Source organism: Zingiber officinale, chromosome 8A, assembly GCF_018446385.1.
Source record: "Zingiber officinale cultivar Zhangliang chromosome 8A, Zo_v1.1, whole genome shotgun sequence".
Classification (NCBI taxonomy): domain Eukaryota; kingdom Viridiplantae; phylum Streptophyta; class Magnoliopsida; order Zingiberales; family Zingiberaceae; genus Zingiber; species Zingiber officinale.
In genome coordinates this window covers 82,553,010-82,570,220 of record NC_056000.1, presented here as the reverse complement: position 1 = coordinate 82,570,220, position 17,211 = coordinate 82,553,010, and the positions used below count along the sequence as shown (strand labels likewise).

General features: G+C 36.9%; 1 protein-coding gene across 1 annotated transcript; it reads left to right on the top strand.

The window, feature by feature from the left end:
• Window positions 1-8,995: 8,995 nt before the first annotated feature.
• LOC122011027 lies at window positions 8,996-10,141 on the top strand. Its single transcript, XM_042567476.1, has one exon. It carries the CDS (start codon window positions 8,996-8,998, stop codon window positions 10,139-10,141), a length of 1,146 nt encoding a protein of 381 aa, XP_042423410.1.
• Window positions 10,142-17,211: the final 7,070 nt, after the last annotated feature.

Below are 17,211 nucleotides of genomic sequence, written 5' to 3'. Positions count from 1 at the left end.
TTTAAAAAAGATATTTTAATTTTTAATCTCTCCAATAAATTATATCTTTCACATAAGAAAATTTTAAAATTAAAATTCTTTTTTTAATTTAATAGGGTCGGCCACCTAAGCTTGGGTTCAAGCTAGGGCCGGCCACCCATAGACCAAGGTTTGGCCGACCCTAGCTTGATTCACAAGCTAGCTTGGCCGACCCTTACACCATGGGTATGAAAGTGGGTATAGGTGGGTATAGTACTCTATAAATAAGAGGCTACGATAGGGACCGAGAGGAGGAATTGGTTTTGGTCTCCCGATAAAATTAAGCATCCCATATTCGCCCCGAACACACAACTTAATTTTATCAATAATAATTCATTCCACTAGAGAACTATTATTGAACTACCGCACCAATCCCAAATTACATTTTTGGGCTCCTTCTTATTATGAGTGTGTTAGTCTCCCTGTGTTTAAGATGTTGAATGTCCACTAATTAAGTGAGTTACTGACAACTTATTTAATTAATATCTTAGTCCAAGAATAGTACCACTCAACCTTATTGTCATGTTGGACTAAGTCCACCTACAGGGTTTAACATGACAATCCTTATGAGCTCTTCTTGGGGACATTATCAACCTAGATCACTAGGACACAGTTTCCTTCTATAATCAACAACACACACTATAAGTGATATCATTTCCCAACTTATCGGGTTTATTGATTCATCAAACTAAATCTCACCCATTGATAAAGAAATAAATATCAAATATATGTGCTTGTTATTATATTAGGATTAAGAGCACACACTTCCATAATAACTGAGGTCTGTGTCCTTTATAAAGTCAGTATAAAAGAAAACGACCTCTGATGGTCATACTCAATACACTCTAAGTGTACTAGTGTAATTATATAGTTAAGATAAACTAATACCTAATTACACTACGACCTTCCAATGATTTGTTCCTTTCCATTTTGATCGTGAGCTACTGTTTATAATTTATAAGGTACTGATAACATTATCTTCTGTATGTGACACCACATACTATGTTATCTACAATATAAATTAATTGAACAACTACAAACAAATGTAGATAATTTGACCAAATGTAATTCTTTATTCAAAAAAATATTTACAAAAGCTTAGGCTTTCAGTATACACTCTAACAATTTTTAGGGGATTATCCATCGATAGGTTAGCGAGACCTGGGTTTTGGAGTACGAGTCACCGAAGGCTTCAAATCAAGTAAAACCGAATGCGTGCTTTTTGCTTGCTTTTCTATTTTGCTTTCTTACATAATTTTCCGCTGAGCACTTAATTTTATAAAACCAAAAAAGAATAATTTTTTGAAAATCATGTGATTTACCGCCCTCTCACGTGCGTCTCGATCCAACACTTATATGATTTTTTAAATTCATCAAGTGTGACTTTCTAAAGACATTCTTTATACTTTGATAGTAGTCATGAAAAATCAAAAGGTTCATTTGATTTTGGAATTTGTTAAGTATGCACCACAAACAATATTAATACATTATTTGAGGAAAAACTTGGGCAAAGACTTTTGTCATAGTAGAATCCTGATCAATGATGATTACATTTGATTCACTTTTATGCACGACTTCTATGAATTTGTTAATCAGCCAAACAAAAGAATGAGTTTTATTATCACTTATAAATCCATAACCAAAAACAATTATCTAATCATGATGATTAACTTCTACAAATACAAAATCAACCTAGATTTGTTAGTATTATATGTCATATTAAATACAACTACATTACCAAATACACTGTATGTCGTCCTTGATATATGATCTGTCCAAAAACACCTATTAAATCTGTTATCTGAATCAATCCCATAATTAAAGAAAAAAGTTAAATTCTTCTATTTCTCAAATGTAAATAATTCAATCAGTATTTTGACATTGATACATTTTTGTTCATCCCTTAGCTATTTCTCAAAGTTTATAATATCTCTTTTTGTGCAACCTACCTACCCATGCCCTCCATAATTTATCTCTAATAATCACATTTGTTGACAAGTTGGTATATTGACCTCTGAAAATTATTGAGTCAATACTTTCTTTGCTGCCAAAATATTACAATTTGAGTGTAACAAATGCACCTTTGCAGAAGTCGAGAGTGGGTGATTATGATTTTTTATAAAGTTAGTGGCAACACAATTATGTCTAGTTTGTTCCTTGACAAGTGAAATCTTTGACATACAATAAGTTCTAACTTTGCCACTTGCTCTAACACTTGTTTGTTGATCACCTTTTGTATATTTATTCCACCGCATTTTATTTGTATGCCTTTCTTTAAGGCATACAAATGTTTTTCAAACAATTTCATTTGTCTTTTTATTTTTCTTGCTATTATTTATCCTTGCGCTAAATATGACATCTCATGCATATTGGTTATAGAACAAAAATGCATCCTCTATTGATGAAAATTCCATCCCAATTTTTAGCTTTCTATCATATGCAACTTGAGAAATGTATAGTTGTCCATCACCGCCATTTTCTTCATTACTAGGGAATATCAGATTTTTCAATTATCTAAAGTTCTCAACTAGGTCTTATTGTAGCATAGAGATTCAAGCTTGTTAAGAAGAGTAGAGGTTCTGCTCTGGATTACCAATTTGCTTTAAGCATTACATGACAATAGGTAACTCAAACCATACCATATCTCATATATTGTGTAAGTTGTCAGAAATTAAAGATATTCCTTAAGCATTGCAATTTTAAAAATTTTAAAATCTGATCCAATAATTCTACCTATAGTAATTTTCTATGGCAACATTAAAACATACTAACTAAAATGTTGTAGCAGCTACAATACCGTAGCTATTACAATGTGTTAGTCTAAGAACATTGTAGCAATTATGATATTGTAGTTACTACAACGTGCTAATTAGACCAGAATATTGTAGTAGCTATGAAACTGTAACGTGGTAGGACCACAAATAAGAACGTTGTAGCAGCAACGGTTTCGCAGTTGCTACAACGCTATATCTGCTACAAAACTATAACATTTGGATGGAGGAGGAAGATGTTTAGGGCATATAAATGAGGAAACACACTGTAGATGAATAACAACAGGCAAGCAAGGTGATGCGACACCGAGGGAGTTGGTTGACGAAGATGGTGATCGACGAAAAGACGAGATAAGGCTGCACCAAGGGAGTTTATCGATGAAAATAATGAAGGGTGGAACAATAGTGTTCGAAGGAGAGGGTTCGGAATGTTTGGGTTTTTAAAAAGGAAAGGGAAGAGAAAGTTTAGAGGTTTTTTTTTTAAATTTTGACGGGTGCTGATATAGTAGAAAAATAAAAATAAAAATCTAATGTGACACTACTATAGTGAAAATCACGTATAATCATGCTCCAAGAGTCGGGGAGCATATCAACACTATATATATATATATAGAATATTTTTTTAGCCTACACATCCTTACCCTACACACTCTTGGGTTACCCTCACAGGTTCGGGCGTCCGGATGCCTGCCCGGGTGTCCCTATATATATATATCACACTCCTAGACGACCCTCACAGGTTCAGACACCTCGATTTACTTTTAAAAATTGAGGTGCTCGAGAGGACATCTAGGTGCCCGAATATGTAAGGATCACCTAAGAGTGTATATCGAACGAGTGTACAGATAATCATCTCATTATATATAAATATTTCTTAAAAATGAACATTATATCATGAACATCTTAAATTTTTTATTTTAAAGATGAACATTATACTCGTGAATATTTAAAATTTAATCTTGAACACTATAACGGAAAACCTGAACAATAAAAGAAAAATTTTATTGCCACAAATTTATTATAATCCAATTTTAAATCTTAAAATTTTAAATCCTAAATATATATAATATATCTAAAATAAAATAAAAAAATACTGAATAATAGCAGCCCAGATTCTTAAGCAAAACAGCAATACAAAACAGCAGCAAAACAGCAGCCCAGATTCTTTCACCAATACAAACCATCAAAAAACAAAGAACAGCAGCAAAACAGCAGCCCAGATTCTTAAGCAAGGAAATAATAGCAGCCCTCCCCCACGCATAGCAGTCCTTGAAACAGTTACAAACATCACACCAAGATTATCAATGGAATCGCACCCAAAACCAATCCAGATACAAGACACCAACTCAGAACAATAGAACACAATCCCAGCACCATAAGACTTTCATCCGAAATCTACAACCCATCAAAGAACAGCAACTTCCATATCAATCTCACCAAAAAATTACACACCTTTTTTACAAACAAAACTTCATGAAGTTCCCAAAGAGAGAAGGGCCCATGAGAAAACAACAGCAACATATAAACAACAGCCCCAGATTTTACGAATTGCAGCTGACCAATCTGCCTTCATCACTGAACTTCCACACACCATTCTCCAAGCAAAGCCGAGCCACACAACAAATTCAGAAACACTACCACACAGCTCAACTAACAAAATCTGCATAAAGTCTCAAGGAAACGGAACTCCATAAGGATCCCAGCAACACCACATCCAAAATTACACCAACAAAATGTTCCACCGAAAAGAAAACCACCAGAAAATCAGCAAACATTTTTCTCCCATGCTCAATAAAACAGTCAGCAGCCCTCATAAAAGAAAAACCACTACCATCAAACTGTAATAACAATGCCAACAGAATACCAATAACTGAATAAAGATTGGGGAAACCAAAATCCAGTATCAAAAGATATGCCAAGCACCAAAAAGCAGAAACAAAGATATATCCCCTATACAAGCACACTTTGGATATAAGGATCATCATCACTCAACAATTCTCCAGCAAAAATAAAATCACAGCCGGATGGAACTGCAGCCGCTCCACCAGAAAAGAAAACCAAACAGTGGCAAGCATTTCAACCAAAACCGCCCAACAAGACTAACCAGGTTTACATGAAAATCTCACATAAGGAAGACCAATCCTCTCCAATTTACAGATTCCAAAGAGCTCCTTGCTAATACAGTGATTAAATAAAACAATGTCCTCAGAATAACCAAAAGCTCTATTAGCGAGATAGTCAGCCGCCACATTAGCCTCCCTATATACATGGGAGCAAAAACATTATAACTTGAAAGGTCAAGAGGACCTAACATCAGGCAGGAAGTCCAGTCGGGATGTTCGATTCCTGAGTGGTGAAGTCTGAATATGTGATTCCGGCAGGAGATCGGGATGTGCGATTACCAAGTGACGAAGTCCGGATGTGCGATTCCGGCAAGAAGACCTAGCGGGTCAGATTGACGTCAAGGAGGTAACTTGACACACGGTAAGTAAGGTAAATCACTGGAGGAGAGCGACTAAGTAAGGATGGATCCCAGTTGAGGGAATAATAGGTGTCGGTCAAATTTAGGTCGATTTCGGAAACCTAAATTGAGACCCTGACTAAATCCTGATCTGGAAGACAAGGTCTAAGTCATAAATTAATTATATTATTATTATGCTAATTTTTTTTGCAGGTTAGATTATTGTTATGTTGGACTAACCTAACTTGTAAGGTAAAAGGAGCAAAGCGGCCTCGGGTGAACAATACCTGAGGCACCTTCAAGCATTGGAAGATACCTTCGTACTGTTCATGGAAGGCACCTTCAGTGCTATGGAAGGCGCAATCCCATGAATAAATTTCATACTTTATCGCAGATAAGGAGCAAGTTATTCGAGATCAAATTTCACACATTGGAAGCACCTTCAAGGCTATGGAAGGTGCTTTCTATGCTCAATAAAAGGAGCTCTTGTCCAGCCATTGAACAAAACTTCAATACGAGCTTCTACGCGACCAATTATCTTTTTGACTACTCCGGCTTGCTACTGCTGCCTTGTTATGACTCTACTAAGCCCGATTGTCGTTGAGAAGCCTTCCAAACATTGAGCTTGAGTCGACTGACTACAAATAATGTTTGGTAACAAAGTTAATTACTGTACTTAATTTCTACAAATGAGAAGTGTAGCATGTTACACTTCTCCAACTCTCTTTGTACTCGATCCCCTCTTCCGGCGATTCTAAAGGAGGTTTTTAGTGAATTATCCATCGATAGGTTCACAGGACTTGAGTCTTGGAGTACGAGTCACCGAAGGTTCCGAATCAAGTAAAACCGAATGCGTGCTTTTTGCTTGCCTTTCTATTTCACTTTCTTACTTAATTTTCCGTTGAGTGCTTAATTTTATAAAATCAAAAAAGAATAATTTTTTGAAAATCATGTGATTCACCGCCCTCTCATGTGCGTCTCGATCCAATACTTTCTATGATTTTTTAAATTCATCAAGTGTTATAGACTTTCTAAAGGCATTCTTTATCCTTTGATAGTAGTCATGAAAAATCAAAAGGTTCATTTGATTTTGGAATTTGTTAAGTATGCACCACAAACAATATTAATACATTATTTGAGGAAAAACTTGGGCAAAGACTTTTGTCATATAGAATCCTGATCAATGATGATTATATTTGATTCACTTTTATGCATGACTTCTATGAATTTGTTAATCAGCCAAACAAAAGACTGAGTTTTATTATCACTTATAAATCCATAACCAAAATAATTATCTAATCATGATGATTAACTTCTACAAATACTATAAAAATCAAACCAGATTTGTTAGTATTATATGTCATAATAAATACAACTACATTACAAAATACACTGTATATCGTCCTTGATACATGATCTATCCAAAAACACTTACTAAATCTGTTATCTGAATTAACCCCATGATCAAAGAAAAAAAGTTAAATTCTTCTATTTCTTAAATGTAAATAATTCAATCAGTATTTCGACATTAATACATTTTTGTTCATCTCTTAGCTAATAACCCTTTTTTACAACCTACCTACTCAGACCCTCCATACTTTATCTTTAATAATCACATTTGTTGACAAGTTGACACATTGACCTCTAAAAATTATTGAGTCAATGTTTTCTTTGCTTCCAAAATATTACAATTTGAGTGTAACAAATGCACCTTTGCAGGAGTCGAGAGTGGATGATTATGACTTTTTATAAAGTTAGTGGTAACACAATTATGTCCAGTTTGTTCCTTAACAAGTGAAATCTTTGACATACAATAAGTTCTAACTTTGCCACTTGCTCTAACACTTGTTTGTTGATCACCTTTTGTATATTTATTCCACTGCATTTTTTTTGTATGTCTTTCTTTAAGGCATACAAATGTTTTCAGACAATTTCATTTGTCCTTTTATTTTTCTTGCTATTATTTATCCTTGCGCTAAATATGACATCTCATGCATATTGGCTATAGGACAAAAATGCATCCTCTATTGATGAAAATTTCATCCCAATTTTTAGCTTTCTATCATCTGCAACTTGAGAAATATATAGTTGTCCATCGCTGCCATTTTCTTCATTACTTGGGAATATCAGATTCTTCAATTATCTAAAGTTCTCAACTAGGTCTTATTGTAGCATAGACATTGAAGCTTGTTAAGAAAAGTAGATGTTTTGCTCTAGATTACCAATTTGCTTTAAGCATTACATGACAATAGGTAACTCAAATCATAACATATCTCATATATTGTACAAGTTGTCAAAAATTAAAGATATTGCTTAAACATTGCAATTTAAAAAAATTTAAAATCTGATCCAATAATTCTGCCAAAAGTAATTTTCTATGGCAACATTGCAACATACTAACTAAAATGTTGTAGTAGCTATGATACCGTAGCTATTACAATGTATTGGTGTAAGAATGTTGTAGCAGCTATGATATCGTAGTTGTTACAACATGCTAGTTAGACCAGAATATTGTAACAGCTATGAAACTGTAACGTGGTAGGACCATAAATAAAAACGTTGTAGCAGCAACGGTTTCGTAGCTGCTACAACGCTATCTCTGCTACAAAACTATAGCATTTGGATGAAGGAAGATGTTTAGGGCACATAAATGAGGAAACACACTGTAGATGAATGACGACAAGCAAGCGAGGTGATGCGACACCGAGGGAGTTGATTGCCGAAGACGGTGATCGACGGCAAGACGAGATGAGGCTGCACCAAGGGAGTTTATCGGTGAAAATAATGAAGGGTGGAACAATAGTGTTCAAAGGGGGGGTTCGGAATGTTTGGGTTTTTAAAAATGAAATGGGAGAGAAAGTTTAGAGGTTTTTTTTAAAATTTTGACGAGTGATGATATAGTAGAAAAATAAAATAAATCTAATGTGACACTACTATAGTGAAAATCACGCATAATCATGCTCCAAGAGTCGTGGAGCATATCAACACTATATATATATATAATTTATTTATTTTTAGCCTGTACACCCTTACCCTATACACTCCTGAGTGACTCTCACATGTTCGAGCACTCGGATGCCTACCACGGACTGCCAGGGTGCCCATATATATATATATATATATATATATATATATATATATATATATATCTATGTGTGTGTGTGTGTTCGGTGCACACTCCTAGGCAACCTTCACAGGTTCGGACGCCCCGATTCACTTTTAAAAATCGGAGAGCTTGAGAGGGCATCTAGGCGCCTGAATATATAAGAGTCACCTAAGAGTGTGTATCGAACGGGTGAACAAATAATCATCTCATTATATATAAATATTTATTAAAAATAAACACTATACCCGTGAGCATCTTAAATTTTTTATTGCATTATACTCAAATATTTAAAATTTAATCTTGAACACTATAACGTAAGAGAGAAGCCTGAACCCTAAAAAAAAAATTTTATTGCCACAAATTTATTATAACCCAACCTTAAATCTTAAAATCTTAAACCTTAAATACATATAATATATCTAAAATAAAATTAAAAAAAATAAAAAAGTATTGTATCATTTGTGTGTGTGTATATATATATATAAATCAATTAGATAAAATTTGAACAACTAAATTATATTGGTCAATCGGTTAATTAGATCGAACCAAAACGCTTTAGATTGACCTGGTTACACGAAACATAAAGTTGATTGAAGTAGGGTTTTACGGGATCTATCTGGGTCGTCCTTACGCTGTCATATGACGGTCGACGCGATGCTTCACTCCCTAGTCCGCCGCCGCGCCCTCCCTCCTTCGACCCAACTCCGTCGCCTCTTCTTCTTCACCACCAGCACATCCGTCTCCTCCTCAGGCGCCACCGCTTCTCCCAATCCGCACTTCCTGGTCGAGTACCTCGTGGATACATGCGGGTTCTCCGCCGACGATGCTTCCAAGGTCTCAAAGTCGCTCCTCCGTGTTCAGTCTACCGAGAAGCCCGACGCTGTTCTTGGATTCTTCAGATCTCGGGGACTTGATGGCGCTAATCTCAGAAAGCTAATAATTTGGAAACCAGGATTGCTCGGTTGGGATGTGGAGAAGAAACTCGTTCCGAAATTTAATTTTTTGCGCGACATGGGGTTCTCTGAGTCCGATGCCGTCAATGTCGTTGTGCTGCACCCCGTCATTCTCTCCCTCAACCTCCAGAACAAGCTTCTCCCCAGATTGAAGGTTTGGGAAAGTCTTTTTGGATCGAGGGAGATCCTCCTCAAGAATCTCCTGGTTAGTAGATGGTTTTTGAGCAACAACATCGAGAATGTGGTACGCCCTAACTTGAACTTCTTACGGGATGAATGTGGTATCCCCGAAGGGCGGATTTCTCTTGTCCTTAAAAGCCACCCGAACTTCATAGTGCAAAACCCAGATTCCCTCCGGGCTTTGGTAGATAGAGCTGAGGGGATCGGAATTACCCGGGGATCTGGGGTGTTCCTCCGTCTCCTTGATGTGTTGAACGAGGTCAGCGGGGAAAAATTTGAGGCCCAATTCAAGCTCATGAACAGTTTTGGTTGGTCGAACTCGGATTTCATTACTGCGATCAAGAAATTTCCATACTTTTTAGGCCTTTCCACAGAGTTATTGCAGAGAAAGATGGAATTTTTGGTCAATGATGTTGAAATTTCACCTTCAAACATTGCTTACTGCCCAATGCCTTTAGGATTAAGTTTGGAAAAGACGTTAATTCCTCGATTTCGTGTGATGGAGATATTGAAATCTGAAGGGTTATGGACTTCAAAAATGAAGCTACAAACCTTATTCTCATTGTCTGGTCCAAGATTTTTGCGGAGCTTTGTTCTCCCTTACAAAGATAAACTCCCCAAACTTCTTGAAGTGTTTGTGAGCTGTAGCTGAGTTAAAGGAGAGTAATCCAAACTGCAAATGGATGCAAGGATTTATTTGGTATGTTATTTTATGACGTATAAGCAATGATATTGAACTAATCTTTATTGTTGTTTTCATGCTCTATTATTTATGACTGTCACGGTAGACATGAGAATGCTTGGGTTTCCGAGTTTCATTTTGCAACCTGATATAGTTGACAAGGATTTGTTTGTTTTAGGAACTTGTCAGATGAACTCCTGATGAGAAGATATTTGTCTTAATGAGATGTATGCTAGGCTACACTCCTCATTGACCTAGATTATAGAGAAACCATTCTTCTTTCAAATTAATCTTAACTTAATCTTTAATATCATTGAAAGCTGAAGGAGCACAGAATTCACGTTGCAATTTCCTTAGACTTACAAGGATTATCTGGTGAAGCATCAAATGCCATTGGGTTTAAATTTTATAAAATGGAATTTAGTAACAAATGTACAATTTTTGAATGTAAAATAGAAGATGGAATTTTTTATTATTATCCATTTTGAACCGACTGATTCCCACAAGGTGCCTACTGCTGCAATGGCATACATAGCTGCTATTGCTTCTCTTTGATTACCCAGTGCGAAACTGCTGCAATGGCACACCTCCATTCCAATAACACCCACACTCCAATTGTAGCTCTATGAATCCTAGCATCCTTACCAGAATGTGGAGACAAACCCAGCTCCAAAGTTCCGAGCAGCCTGCAATACAGAGCTATTGATAGACTGAGTTCGTCAACATCATGTCATCGTCGAATTCAACATGACACTGAAATTCACCATAATAAACTTTACGGTAATTTACCAAAGGGCGCATGTAGAGATTTAAATTTACCAAAAGACGTATGTTATTTTGGTATTTACCAAAGAACACACCTTTTTAAGTACATTTCCTATTTGATCCTTTTGACAAATCTGACCTTTTCTTTTCACTGTCGTTTCTCACTCTCTCTTCTATTTACTTTCTCCTATGCATGTAATCAATCTAATTTTTCCTCTCCGCTCTTCTCTTTCCTCCCTTTTTTTCTATGCGTGCATGAATAACATAGGCTTGATATATAAATCATATCAGACTTACAACGTTTAAAGTTTAGTTGATTTTTTGATAACAGTAGAATACATTTGAAGAAGTCAAAATTATCAATAGATGACATATTTGAATTCTTTGCAACTCCATAAATTAACAGAGATTGATCCATTATTTATTTCAGCTTCTACGGAGGTGTAAAATTGTAATAATGATGAATTGGTAAAAATCCTCATGCGTGGGCCTGATTTGAATCATATTAGACCCACGTTGCGCCTGATATGATTCATATCAGGCGCAAACATATGGTGATTGTTTTGTTGATTTTTTTTAATTATATTTTAACATCTTTTAGAAGTTTAAATTAATAATAGATAGCATATTTGAACTCTTTGCAGCATCAGAAATCCACAGGAACTGAAATAGGTGCAATCGGAGCTCTTTTGGTCCATCAGTGAATTTTGATCGAAACCCACTGATTGACCTTGAGACATCATATTACAACCATTTCAGGTCCTGTGAATTTCTAAAATTGCAAAAAAAGAAAGAGAGAAAGAGAGATTTAGGTTTTTTAAAACCTCTGGTCCACCACTAGGAATGTTGAAAATAATAATGGAGAGCATATTTACACTCCTTGTAATTTTAGAAATCCACAGAATCTGAAATGGCTGCAATCTGAGGTCTCTAGGTTGATCAGTGAGTTTCGGTTAAAATCTACTAATGGATCTAGAGAGCTCCGATTGCACACATTTCAATTTCTGTGGATTTCTAAAATTGCAAGGAGTCTAAATATGCTCTCCATTGTTATTTTTGACATTCCTAGTGGTGGACCAGAGGTTTTGAAAAATCAAAATCTGTCTTTTTTTTTCCATCTCTTTTTTTTTCCTTTTTTATTTTTTATTTTTGTTAGGCTTGATATCTCCTCATATCAAGTTTACATTGGGCCTGATATGGAGAGATATTAAATCCAACGTGGATATGATCTCCTATAACATGTTTGAGAAAAAAAAAAGATAAAAAGAGGATAGGAAAGAGAAGATACATTGTATGCATAATAAAAAATAGAAGATAAAGAAATGACAAAGAAAAGAAAAAGGAAATCCTTTAAATTTATCAAAGGGTAGAATAGTAAGATTATTGGAAAAAAGTACATCCTTTGGTAAATACTAAATAGTATGTATTTTTTGATAAATTCAAAAATTTAAATACACTTTTGATAAATTGCCATAAACTTTATGATGCGGTTAGAATTTCTCTCTGTGGTTCCGGAACTGTTCTGCTGCACCACTTAAATTAGATTGACAATGGTAGTGATCTTTCTATTATGCACCTAAGCTAATCCCCAATAGCAGTCCGTTGCAACTCAAGCCTTTGATATGAGATATCAACACAAATTACCGGGGGCTGACGGTGCCGACTTTGCTCCTTCCAATCTTCCAATGAAAATAGGGTTTGTCTTGAGCGTTTGAAGAGGCAAAAGAAGGAATCTTTCACTAGGAAAGAACTTTTGAAACACCTATCCCGATATGCACTGATCAGGTGGTGAGAGGGACCCGCATGCCTGACATGCCTTGTGTGTTAGAGGAATGGTCCCCTGTTGATGCATCAGACGATAGATCTACTGAGTAGATCTATCGTCTGATTGACTTCTGGTCCACACAAATTGTCACCTAACACATCACATTTTTGATATCCCCGCAACTTTTTATCTTCGCCTTGATCCAAGTAGAATTGACGGGAATGATCAAGCCAAACGACCGGAGGGATTGGCATCCTAGGGAGACTTCCGCGGTCAATGACATTATCACAGCCTAGGTAATAGCATCATATGAGAGGCTATTAGTTAGAGAGGCATTAGGGAGAATGATAAAGTAAAATGTCAGGTTGGACTATAATCCAAGAGAGATATCTACGGATAGGGAAGTTTTCACAGACTGCAATAGTCGGAGTCCAAGAAGACTTCCATGGGCAATGAGGTTTTCGTAGCCTGGGATACAGAGTGAGGACATTCTTGATTGGGGATGGTCTTGTGTCGTGCTAGTTGACCAGGGATACCCAAGTGGGTTGTTCCCAAGCTGTCATTTCCTACACCATGAAAGTCAGAGTTTATCTAGGGATATATCCTAGGTTGTTCCCAAGCTGTCACTTCCTAATCCATGGAGACTTAAGTCTTTCTAAGCAATGTTTAAAATATCCCATCTAGGGTCGCCTAAAGGTCAATTGTAACCCATCGCCCTGCCTTTTGCCAAGGCGGCGATGGAAGGTGGTGAAATATTAATTGGACGCTTAGGCGGCTAGGTGCTGCCTCGATGCCGTTAGGCGTCGTCTCCTCGGTGGCGCCCAATTTTTTTTATCACGAAAAATTAGTCAAATCAATCAGCTGATCAATTCAACATAGTTCTATTTGTCGCAAAAATCTTGTCGGATCAATCAGCTGATCGATTTGATCAGTTGTTCGCAATAAACTTCTTCCCCTTAAATTGATCAATAGTCCGAATCGATCAGCTTCCAAGGAAAGGAAAAAAAATAGAAAACGGGGATTTATAAATTATATGGACCTTTAATCGAGATTTTTAGCCGCCTTAAATTCTAAACCTCATCGTCTACTCTCTCTCTCCTTCATTCTATTTTCTTCTCCAACTTTATCCCCGGGATCATAGTGCTGTGATAGGACATCCAGGTTGTCACATAGGTACCCGTTGTTCGAACTCCAGCTACGACGTATTTGTAGGATTTTTTTCTCTAAATGGGAGGCGTAATCAAAAAATGCTGAGCTTCTTGGCTGGTCGTCGTGTGTCAATTTATCCTGATGACCGGTGGAAAAATTCTCTGGGACCGGACTGGTCATTCCAGATATAGTCAATGACATTAACTAGAATTATTTTTTTTTTATTATTTTCTTCTCCAACCTATCTCCTCTTTTGAAAAATCAACGAGAGAGAATTCAAAAAAAAAAAAAATTGTTATATGAAAAGAAAAATCATAGAATGAGGGAGCTAAGCCTACCCTCAAACTACAATTTTACAAGAACTCCAAAAGATTTACATGAATACTCAGACAACTCTCCATGTTTACATCCAAAATCTCAAAACAAAAGGACTTTACTTAAAAACTCTTTAACAAGCAATCAACCAGCTCCTTGAAGACTTATCTCCTCCTCAACTTCTAGAAACCATATCATGTGCAGATTAACTCGCTCGACGGCCGCTAGCTCAACATATCTTCACCATTAGCACACCAACAAAATTCCCAAAGAAAACCAACCAGCAATGAACCCAAAACATACAAAGATTTCTGATTTCCAACATCCCATCACAAAGTCAGCTTTTAAGAAACTCAACCACTACCGAAACCAACCACAAAATAATCCACAGCCACATGACCATTACTCCAACAAAAAATCAGCAAAATCCTCATGACAAAAAGAAATTGTAATTGTAATACATACTCAGAGGAATCCACCCATCAAACAGTTTGTGCCAGAAGATCCACTTTCGTACCAAGGCGAATACATCTCCAACAAAATTAAAAGCCAGTGAAAATTACACTACAAGGTAGCTTCTGATATAGACCCATAGCAGCTACAAGATGCTCATTATTGGACCAACAGGTAGCTCCACACATCCAACTAAAATCTTTCACCAATACAAACCATCAAAAACAAAGACAGCAGCAAAACAGCAGCCCAGATTCTTAAGCAAGAAGGCAATAATAGCAGCCCTCCCCCACGCATAGCAGTCCTTGAAACAGTTACAAACATCACACCAAGATTATCAATGGAATCGCATCCAAAACCAATCCAGATACAAGACACCAACTCAGAACAATAGAACACAATCCCAGCACCATAAGACTTCATCCGAAATCTACAACCCATCAAAGAACAGCAACTTCCATATCAATCTCACCAAAAAATTACACACCCTTTTTTACAAACAAAACTTCATGAAGTTTCCAAAGAGAGAAGGGCCCATAAGAAAACAACAGCAACATATAAACAACAGCCCCAGATTTTACGAATTGCAGCTGACCAATCTGCCTTCATCACTGAACTTCCACACACCATTCTCCAAGCAAAGCCGAGCCACACAACAAATTCAGAAACACTACCACACAGCTCAACTAACAAAATCTGCATAAAGTCTAACGGAACTCCATAAGGATCCCAGCAACACCACATCCAAAATTACACCAACAAAATGTTCCACCGAAAAGAAAACCACCAGAAAATCAGCAAACATTTTTCTCCCATGCTCAATAAAACAGTCAGCAGCCCTCATAAAAGAAAAACCACTACCATCAAACTGTAATAACAATGCCAACAGAATACCAATAACTGCATAAAGATTGGGGAAACCAAAATCCAGTATCAAAAGATATGCCAAGCACCAAAAAGCAGAAACAAAGATATATCCCCTATACAAGCACACTTTGGATATAAGGATCATCATCACTCAACAATTCTCCAGCAAAAATAAAATCACAGCCGGATGGAACTGCAGCCGCTCCACCAGAAAAGAAAACCAAACAGTGGCAAGCATTTCAACCAAAACCGCCCAACAAGACTAACCAGGTTTACATGAAAATCTCACATAAGGAAGACCAATCCTCTCCAATTTACAGATTCCAAAGAGCTCCTTGCTAATACAGTGATTAAATAAAACAATGTCCTCAGAATAATCAAAAGCTCTATTAGCAAGATAGTCAGCCGCCACATTAGCCTCCCTATATACATGGGAACAAAAAACATTATACTTGCCAATCAGGTTCTTAATCTTCAGTACGAAATGTCTAAACTCCCAGCACACAAACAGAGATCGAATGATTTGTAAAGCAACCATGGAATTAGATTCAAGCCACAAAGGAAAATAAAAATTATCAATACAAAATTGCAAACCTTTCCACATGGCAAATAGTTCTTCTCTAACATTTGTTCCCATACCAATAGATCCCTGCATAGCTCTAATAACAAATCATTAGAATCTCTAACAATAAACCCATTGTCTTTCTCTTTGAATCGAGATTGCCTTGAACGGCGAACTGTTGGCTCCGGTGTCGTCGTAGTTGCTTTACGACTGTTGGAGCTATCCAGGATTGCTGCTGGAAAGGATGCAAACTGAAATCGTCGAGGTTAGTGTTCAATACTATCTCCGTAAAACAATATTGCTCTGCTACAGGTGCTAACGGATAACAGCAATTCGTTTCCAAGATACAACGACGTTGTCTCGGAGTAGCAGCACTACAAACTTCGATACCGGCGAACCTTCTCGTAGGCTTTTTGGACTCTGAATGCAGAAGAGGAATGAAGCTACTCTTAGATGCTTGGATGGGTTGATTGAATGAGTGTGTTTTTCCAACATTTGGAGGGTTCTTATACAAAGTGAAGAGGTGAGGTACCCTTTGGTGAGGACTCATCTGGACCGTTTAATCCAGAGGAGTGCATCCATTCAGATTGCACTTGATCTGGGCCTTTAGATTTGAAACGGTTGTAACCTTTTCATAGCCTCTGATCTCAACCGTTGGATCAAAGAGTTGTATCTTTCCAAATCCCTTCTAATCTTAGCCGCTAGATTAATCCTTTTCAGTCTAACGCTTCAGATTAGATCTCGTCACCAGTGGTCAGATCGCAACTCTTCGCGATCAATGATCCAGATCGCATCACTTGCGATCTATCACCATCTTCGATCCAATGGTTACCAATCGTTTATTCAGTCAACAGTTTGGTCATCTCTCCTTGTATGTACCCGTGCCACGTCACCCTGAGTAGTCAGGTGATATGTCACCGCCACTTGGAGTATAAATTTAATCTCCTCAATGCGAAGTGTAAATTGCGCCCATTGCGTCCATGCGCGCATGCGTGGCGGGTGGCAGGCTCGCAGGTGCGAGCACCTGCTCGCCCATGGGAAGAGAGCACCTTGTGCTTTTTGTGTTAACTTTAATAACACATCAACATATATAAGGAGATAATCTCTCCTTGTTCTTTTAGATGTGGGACTATTCCCCATCTACTAATTTTGGGCTTCATTTTA

Coding starts and splice junctions, on each gene's coding strand:
- LOC122011027 (XM_042567476.1), top strand. CDS start 8,996: ATGACGGTCGACGCGATGCTTCACTCCCTAGTCCGCCGCCGCGCCCTC.